The sequence below is a fragment of the Aethalodelphis obliquidens genome, unplaced genomic scaffold, assembly GCF_003676395.1.
Source record: "Aethalodelphis obliquidens isolate GAN/ISIS:26980383/991018 unplaced genomic scaffold, ASM367639v1 scaffold16, whole genome shotgun sequence".
Classification (NCBI taxonomy): Eukaryota; Metazoa; Chordata; class Mammalia; order Artiodactyla; family Delphinidae; genus Aethalodelphis; species Aethalodelphis obliquidens.
In genome coordinates this window covers 18,608,131-18,617,571 of record NW_020837960.1, presented here as the reverse complement: position 1 = coordinate 18,617,571, position 9,441 = coordinate 18,608,131, and the positions used below count along the sequence as shown (strand labels likewise).

The 9,441-nt window shown below is 45.8% G+C and overlaps 1 protein-coding gene across 10 annotated transcripts in view; it reads left to right on the top strand.

The window, feature by feature from the left end:
* Nucleotides 1–9,441, top strand: part of DHRS12 (dehydrogenase/reductase 12) — a 60,336-nt gene that overhangs the window by 15,463 nt on the left and 35,432 nt on the right. For all 10 annotated transcript variants that reach the window (XR_003434781.1, XR_003434780.1, XM_027116386.1 and 7 more), the window contains one exon: nucleotides 465–546. Coding sequence is in view for 8 of the 10 variants with exons in the window: in XM_027116386.1 (XP_026972187.1) it covers nucleotides 465–546 (82 nt within the window). In the remaining 2 variants the exon portion in view is untranslated. The remainder of the gene's footprint in view (nucleotides 1–464; nucleotides 547–9,441) is intronic.

The window sequence follows — 9,441 nt, the reverse complement described above, 5'->3', positions numbered from 1 at the left end:
AAAAAAAAAAAAAAAAAAAAAAAAAAAAAAATAGAGTAAACTAACATTTTTATATTGATTACATTTTGAAATGATACTCTTTTGGATATATTGAGTTAAATAAAATATTAAAATCAATTTTACCTGTTTCTTTTTACCTTTTTAATGTGGTCACTTTCTAGAAAACTTAAAATCATATATTTCTATTGGACAGCGCTGGTCTAGACGAACTCCTGGGGCACTTTATCATGAATTAGGTTGCCGGGCCAGGCCCTGGTCGTCGGAGGTCTCTGCACAGTCCCGAGGCTGAGGCTGCTGCACAAATGGCCTTTTCCAGGACGGGGTTTGGAGTGAAGGGACAGTTGAGCTGAACTGTTGTCGTCACCTGAATGTGGGACCAGTGGTGGTGGTGGAACTGTGGGGTTTGGGAACAGGTCCTTTGGCCCTATTTTCCTTTATTTTGAAATGGGAACTGTACTTTCTAGATCAATAATGCAGGTTGCATGGTCAATAAGAGAGAGCTCACGGAAGATGGACTTGAAAAAAACTTTGCTACCAACACTCTGGGTAAGTGTAAGCAGTTTTCTTGTTTGCTTTTAGCAAAATAAATGTAGACATAAATGATACTGTAGAAGGATCAGAAAAACATTGATCTACTTTTTGGGTTCTTGGTCCTTGGCGTGATTGCATTTACTTTAAATTTATCCTTCACTGCATTATTATTTCTTCATAAAACACTCTTTTCATGTTTTACATAATATGTGTTAGTGCCAGGAATACTTAGCATTGTTAAAGTTTTTTTTTTCTAGGAAGCTCAAGGCTCATTATAGACATGACTTTGGTGAGAAGGGCAAGGTCATCTTAGGTAGAAAGTGCAGACATGAAAACTGTAGCCAAGGGAGCTTCCAGCCAGGGCTGAGAAAGGTGCAACCATGAGACCAGGAGATGGGCCAAGAAGGGCACTCACCTGGAATGCAGGACCCCTGGGTTCCGGTTCCTGCTCTGTAATAACAGGCCGACTCATTTTGTGCCAGGCCAGTGATTCTCAAAGTAGGGTTCCTGGGCCAGCAGCATCAACATCACCGGGCAGCTGGGTAGAAACGCACATTCTTGGGCTTCACCCCCAGCTCTACTAAATCCAAAACTAGGATGGGGCTGAGAAGTCTGTGTTTTAACAAGCCCTCCGGATGATTCTGATGCACACTAAAGTCTGAAAACCAAGGTACCGGGATTTTAACCTCTTTGGATTTTCTCCATCTCAGACCAAGGGGTCTGGAGTACAGATCCTCAGCTTATATTGGGGTTAGGTCCCAGCCAACCCATCATAAGTTGATCATATAGTAAATTGAAAATGCATTTAATCCACCTAACCTACCGAATATCGTAGCTTAGCCCAGCCTACCTTAAACATGCTCAGAACACTTACATTAACCTACAGTTGGACAAGATCATCTAACACAAAGCCTAATTTATAATGAAGTATTGAATATGTCATGTAATTTATTGAATACTATACTGAAAGTGAAAAACAGAACGGTTGTCTGGCTCTAGAATGGCTGTAAGTGTGAGCGTTGCTCATTATTGTGATCACCTGGCTGACTGGAAGCTGCAGCTCGCTGCCCTGCATCCCGAGAGAGCATCATACCGCATATCACCACCCCGGGAAAGGTTCAAAATCCAAAATTTGAAGTGCGATTTCTACCTAATGTGTATCGCTTTCACACCGTCATGAGTCAAAAAATCATAATTCAAACCATCATAAGTCAGGGACCAACCGTAGACTATTTCGGTGCCTTTCAACTCGGAGATGCAATGAATCTAAGATTCTCCCCAGTGACTATACCATTTCCTCATAGGAAGTGAAGCTTTTAATAAGGCATTTTAGTTTTTATTTATTTGTTTATTTAATTTATTTTTTGCGGTACGCGGGCCTCTCACTGTTGTGGCCTCTCCCGCTGCGGAGCACAGGCTCCGGACATGCAGGCTTAGTGGCCATGGCTCACAGGCCCAGCCGCTCCGTGGCATGTGGGATCCTCCCGGACTGGGGCACGAACCCGTGTCCCCTGCATTGGCAGGCGGACCCTCAACCACTGCGCCACCAGGGAAGCCCCTTAATAAGGCATTTTAATTCATCCTAAGTCACAAGATGAATGGCGGGGGTTCCTGTGTTTGTCGTTGAAGGTGTCCATTAAATAGTAACCCTCTTCCCAACCAAGAACTGAACAATTTGAGGATTAAGACAGTGGATGAAAGCCCCAAATCACTGTTGTTACGGATAAGGCTGGTTGAAGGGCATGGCTCACGTGAGAGCCAAGTGGCTTCCTTAATGCTAAACCCCCGAGTTAGCCAGCCTCACTTGCTTTGTTGCATCTGGCTGGCCTCAGACAGACACCACCAACCCCTCCCAGGAAGAGGAAGACGTGGGGAGCAGAGCTCAGCAAGCCCAGATTACTGCCCCTAAATTTACTCCAGTTTTTAAGTGGTCCCGTCCTCGCAATGGAGAGAGGAAGGGGCTGAGGGAGGATGTCCATTGTTCTCCCTCCAGGAGAAAGAGAGCATCTGGAGTGGGGAAGAACCTTTCTCCCTGGCACTGAGGTTGCATTTATTTCTTCTTAAACAAATCCCTGGGAGCTTGCTATGAAACGCTGCAGGTTTAGTACAAAATATTCCCAACGTTCGCTTTGTTCCAAATGTGGTATCCTTGCCCAAAGTACCAAAAGTACGCACATGGGGGGTCATGCCAGGGTTTGCCTTCTAACTCTCCTGGATGGCGAGGACTCCTAGGGTCCTAGCAGCTGGCCTCCCAGGTGGCTGCTCTCCAGGACCAGCTTTGTGATTTGCGGGGCCCAGTGCCAAACAAAAATGGGGGCCCCTGTATTCAAAAAGTGCAGGGCCCTGTGGGGTTGCACAGGATGAAGCCTGCTCTGCTGCTTCCCCACCTGCCCATCCACCACCCAGCTAAATTCTACTGGGTGTGCGCTGCATGCTGGGCACTCGTGGGTGGCGTACGTATATATGGCACTGAACCCACGTGACCACCCTATGATGGAAGTATTCCTGCCTGTACATTACAGATGAAAACACTAGACTGAGAGAGCTTGCATAACTTGCCCAAGGTCAAGTGGAGGAGCCAGAATTTGAACCCAAGTCTGTCTGCCTCCAGAGCCCATGTTCATAACCAAGATGAGTTCTACCAGCCCCCAGCATCTCCTCCCTCAGACCCATCCCTGCGTTATCGTGAGATAAGTGCTAAAGGGAGGCTGGGAGGGGAGTGACCAGCCATGCCAGGAGAAGCATGGCCCAGGGCTGGGGACACTGCTTAGAGGGCCTCCTGGGAATCTGCCTTGATTGAGAATGTGGGGCAGATCTGATAGACTCTCAGGGAACTGCCTTTTTTTTTTTTTTTTTTTTTTTGCCACGCTGCAAGACTTGCTGGATCTCAGTACCCCCACCAGGGACTGAACCCAGGCCACCGCAGTGAAAGCGCAGAGTCCTAACCACTGGACGACCAGGGAATTCCCTTTTTTAAAAATTTTATTTTATTATTTATTATTGTTTGGTTTTGCTTTTGCCTCTTTGATTATACAGCTGATTATGTTGTACTTTTGTTTTGGATCCGGTCTGCTTCTAAGCACCTTGATATCTCTCATTTTCATTTCCTACCTGTGTTAGAAACATTTTATTGATCTTGCCAACCTCTCTGAGAAGCATAGTAATTCTCATGCTTAATATTTATTCCTCCTCTCCAGAGGGGAAGACGTAGTCCAACATACACAGGAGCGAGTCCGTGACAGAGAGGGCAGCTTGACGTGCTTCTGCTTTACAGATGAGGAGATACAGAGAGGTTCAAATACTGTCATTCTGAAGCAGGTGCAGAGCCAAGCAAACAGCCCATACCTCTGTCTGAGTCCTAGGAAACTGCTGGCTGCCTTTCTAATGTGAAACATGTTTTCGTGGCCTGATTATGTAACACAGGTTAGGTTGTTTGCTATGTTCTAAGATTCCGTTTGGCCTCTAGAAATACTTCCAATCCCAGCCAAACATCAGTAGATTCCTGATACTCTGACGACAGGACACAGTAGGATTTGCAGAATTTATCACCAGATCCTAAGAGTTCGGGAGGTGGTGGATTAGTGAAATACTGTCAGACCCCATGGCTGCATGTGGCTCTTTGTGAAGACATCACAGTCTATGAATCAGATAAAGGTTGGAAATCATTCTCCCTCTCCTTTTGCGGGGATGGGTGGAGCATGGAGAGATTTTCATAGTTTACTCTCCTAGGGACGAAAATGAGCCGCCTCAGGGTAGATTTGTGGGGAGACGAAGCGTGGAGGTGAAGTGATCTCATGAGACAGATGCTGTTTGGTCGCTGTACTTGCCCCTGTGTTTCGGGTCTTCTCAAACCATATCTGTTTTGCCTGTTGGCGTTCAGTGGCATTCAGAGCCCGTGAGGAGTGAAGATGGATGTGGGGGGTTGGGGGCGCAGTGCTTCGCTGAGTGCTGTGCTGGCAGCTGGCCACAGCCTGAGCACCCGCCGATCACAGCTCTCACCCGCCTCTCAGCCCCTCTCACCCCCGGCACACGAGACAAGGATGCCATCCACCTCCTCCGAGACAGCTGTGTCATCAGTTAATTGACTGTTATAAACAGGCAGTGGTGCCTTAGATCTGTGGCAGAGGGTGGGAGAGTTCAGTTGAGGTCATCTTGGAAGGACGCGCCTACATCAGTGCACGGCACACGTTCTGTCCCTTCACATTCTGTTATTTGGGACTTTCTGCTCACTGGCATAGCTCCACACCCAATGGTAACTGCTGTTTAAAGCAGGGACCCAGGGTCCAGAAACACCTTAATAATAATGATGATAATAATAGTAATAATAATGGCACACACTGAACACTTCCCATGTGCCAGGGGCTCCACTAAGTGTTTTTCTTGGACAATCTCGTTCAGTTCTCATAACAACTTTATAGATTTCATAAACAAGGAAACAGGACCAGAAGTAGTTTGAAATCAGAGTCTGAGTGATTCACCTTCCTAAATAAAGGATAACAAAATTATATTTGGTCCATTTTTGTTATAGGCTTGTATCTGTCAGCTCTTGCTACATAACAAACAACCCCCAAATCTCTTAGGCATGCAATAAATAAGCATGTATTTCTTGTTGACTCTTAGGCAGGTCTGCTGGGTGGGCTAACGTCAGCTGAGCTCAGTAGGGTATCTCTAAGCAGCAAGTTGGGTCTGCATTATGTTCCAAATTCTTGCATCCTCCTTGGACCATTAGGCTGGCCAGAGTGTGTTCCAGTGGCAATAGCAGAAGCCCAAGTGTGCAAGCACATTGCAAGCCCCTGCTTGCTTCAGATCTGCTAACGTCCAGCTGACCAATGCAAGTCATTTCACAGAGCCCAAAATCAAGAGTCAGGGAAACATACTCCTCCCAGGTAACTGGGGAAGAGAGGGTGAACATTGTCAAACAGTAATCTACGACAAGGGTCTATTTTATTACATTCTAAGTCTTTGGAAATGGGTCATCTGAGTTTGATGTGGTAACTATTAACCCCAAATATTTAATGAGCAAAATATCTTGTTTGTTCAATAAACATTTAAAGAGCACACACTGTAAGCTGGACCCTGTGGTCAGCGATGAGGATTCAGAAATTATATGGACTCCTGGTCCAGTGGGGGAATCAGACACAAACGATGTCAGTAACCACATGGTTAAGTTCTCTTTCCGTCCATGAAGGGAGCTGGGGTCCAAACCCCAGGAAAGCAGAGAACAGTACTTCCAAGGTGAAACAGGCCCTCAGGCACTAAAGGTGTCTGGTGCCAGGCATTCTTATGTGTCAGTAAGCCTTACTCGGAGCTTCACCTATGTGCCATTTGGCTCCTAAAACCTTCCAGCTCCCAGACCTTCAGGATTCCCAGAAAGACACAGTACCTGGGGATAGTAAGCACTGTAGAAATGTCAGCTAATACTGCTGTAACATCCAGATCCCTTCACCTGGAACTGAAGTCCTTTGTTATGGTACCTCCCCCACCTGTCCAGACATACTTCCATGGTTTCCCAGCATGGATCCTCTGCCAGTCAGCCCATTCGTTTTGGAACCTGTCACCAGCAGGATACCTCCATGCTTTTGTTCCTGTGGCTCTGGTGCCTGGAACGTCCCCTTCCTGGTTCACTTTCACTTCTCCTCCGTGACTCGCTGGGAGCACACCAGCCTGGAGCTTGGCCAGCGCTTCTCCTCCTTTGGGCTCCCAGAGCACCCTCTGTGACCCTATCTTAGCACCATAGAAGTCACCCTTTGATAGGTGGTTTCTGGCACAGAGCATGAATCACTGAGTGCACGCACTGCCTGGCCCTTGCGAGGAGCTCAGTCCGTTTTGAGCTGACCTACTGGGTGGGTAATCCAGTTCCTCCAGCTACGTGACTGTGTGCAAAGTGCTTAAACCTCCTCAAGCCTCACATTCCCGTTCTGTAAAATGGAGATCATGATACCTTTACAGGCTAGAGGTGAGGGTTAAAGAAGGAGTTGTAAGTTATTTACCCAAGAGAAATAACGTGTTCACGCAAAAATGTGTACACAAATGTGTACACAAATGTGTACACAAATGTTTACACAAATGTGTACACAAATGTTTACACAAATGTTTACACAAATGTTTATAGTTGCTTTATTTTTGTTCATAATCACCCCAAACTGGAAACAACCCAGATGTCCTTCAACTGTGGTGCTAACTGTGGTGCTTCCATACAATGGGATGCTATTCAGCAATAAAAAGGAACAAAACATTGATGTTTGCAGCAATGTGGCTGAATCTTAAATGCATTGGCGAAAGTCAAGCCAGACTCAAAAGGATACATTGTATGATTCTGTTTATATGATGTTCTGGAAAAGGCAAAGCTATGGGGACTGAGAACAGATCGGTGGTTGCTGGTGGTTAGGGGTGGGAGGAGGGTGTGACCACAAAGGTAGTAGGTGACTGTGAGGGAATATTTGGGGTGACGGAATGGTTGTGAATCACAGCACAATCTAATGCATAGAGTTACCCAATTGTATGCATTTGCAAGAGCTCACAGAGCTGCACACACCCCCGCCCCCCCCCCCCACAGAATTTTACTGGATGTAAAAATATATAAGAAAAAGCAAAAAGATAGGAAAGTATCATAGCTCTCCGCACAGTGAGTCTGTTTCTTGGTAAGAAGCAGACTATTTGCTATGATTGACTTGAGGTGCCCTCCTTGAATCAGTGCGCTCCTAGAAGGGGCACTGTCTTCCCTCCAGCCTAGAGCACAGGTCACCCTGCTCACGCCTGATAATAGAAGGTGCTAAAAGGCATCAGTTGGTGAGGAGTAAACGCAGAGGCACCTTCCATGCTGTGCTGTGCAGAGGCTGGAGAAAGTCCTTCCACTATTCCGAGGATAGTGGAATGCGCAAAGGCTGTGGACAGAGAGATGGCAGTCTTGCTGTCCAGGAGAGTCTTGGGGTGAGGGAAGGTGACCCCATGAGGAACCCTTGACCGGAGCCAGAGTTCCTGATTTCTGTGAGCCCACCTGGTTCTGGGTAAAACTGGGAAGCAGGCAGTAGTCACAAAAGAAAAGGTGATCAGCCAGCCTCAGTGTCTCATTGGCCTTCCCATCGTTCCTCAGTGGCCCCATCGTTGTCCTAGAATTTTCTCTGCACCACCTCTCCCCTAAGAAGGCCCTGAGATGCAGGGAGAGAAGAAGATGCAGGAGGAGGGAGAGAGAGAGAGGGCTGCTGTCCAGCTACATCAGAGGGCTCCCTTAGGTGTCCTTCTCCTGTTTTGAAATCTGGCCCCAAGATGCCCAAGCCCCTCTGATCTCTTCAAACGATGGAACGAATGGACGCTGGAGTATTATCAGGTCCCCAGCAAAACCAGTATGGCTTCAGCAGCATCCCGCATTCTGCACCATTCCCAGTTCCCTTCCTCAAGCCTCCTCTGTTCCTTCCCTCCAAACATTTCATCTCCCCTCTCTCATTCCCTTGGGCTACACTCCTTTCTGGGTCCCAGCTCACAGCTCAGTAACCAAGGATCTGTGCTCATCTTAGCAGGTACCATCTTAGGACTTTGTGGGGGGGGCAGGGTAGGGAGGTCGTGTTTATTCAGGATCGCTTTTTTCTGATCATAAGACAAATGTGTCTTCTTTTAGAAAATAGGGAAATAAAAGTATCACAGAGAAGCCAAGACTCTCCCGTAATTCCATCATTAAGATAAAACCACCATTAACATGGGTCTGTTTTTCCCAGCCTTTTTCTATGTGTGTCCCCTACTCCGAGGAGGGGCCACAGTGTGTATACCATTCTGAGTCTTGTGTTTTTCCAGGTAGCATTATGTTATAAATGTTTTCTCATGCCATTAAACATCCTGTAAAATGTTCCTTCTCTTTAGAATATATTCTGTTGTATGAATGTGCCATAGTTTAGTATGTTTCGCCCCTATTGTGGGGTATTTAGCTTGTTTCCAACTTCTCACTGTTGAAAATGGTTCCACCATGAGTACCTCTGTTCATTCATTTTTGTGTGGATCTTTGCTTATTGCCTTAGGATGGATTCCTAGGAGTGAAATTACAGACGCCTCGTTTGTGACCATTGTTGAGACCTTTGACCAAATTGCCCAATACATGATACATTAACCAAATTGCCCGCCGGAAAAATTGGAGCAATTTGTATTCCCACCAGCATTCTTAGTGCTTATCTCTCCCTATCCCAACAAGCTCTGGGTCCCACCACCTTTGCAAAAGTGATAGATGAAATCTGGCCTCTTACTTTTCTTTGCGTTGCTTTGGTTTCTAGTGATATTGAACTCGGCGATGGTGCTTATTTATTGGCCATTTGTATTTCTTTGCAGAGTTGCCTGTTCATGCCCTTTGCCCATTTTTCAATTGTGATCATCGTCTTTTAAACTGTTGGTTTATAAGCCATCTTTGGCACATTTATCACAAGTGCGTTTCTCCCTGACACCTCCTCCTCCCCAGTTTAGCAAATTACTTTTTAATTCTGTTTTTGGTGCTTTGGTTGGTCACACAGAAGTTTAAATTTTCTATGTAGTCAGGCTGTATATCTATTATTAAGACTGATTTATTTGTTTTTATGGTTAAAAAAAATCCTGGTTACTCTAAATACTTGTTTTTTTCCCTTATTTTCTTACAACATTTTCTCTTATTTAGCGTTTTCGTCCACTGGAAGTTATTTGGATATTAGGTCGGTAAGGACCCTTTTCTCCTCTTTCTTTCTCTTTTTCTCCTCATGCTTTTTAATAAACAGTGTCACAGCTCTGCTTACATATCGCATAATCTTTCCTTTCTTTTGAGTTGTGATGCTGTCTCTCTCGTGTACCAAATTCTCACTAAGTTGCTTCTCTTTCCAAGCTCCAGTCCGTTCCACCGATCTAGTGATTATTGTCACGACTGCACTATTCTCATTATTCACATACATTTTACTGTCT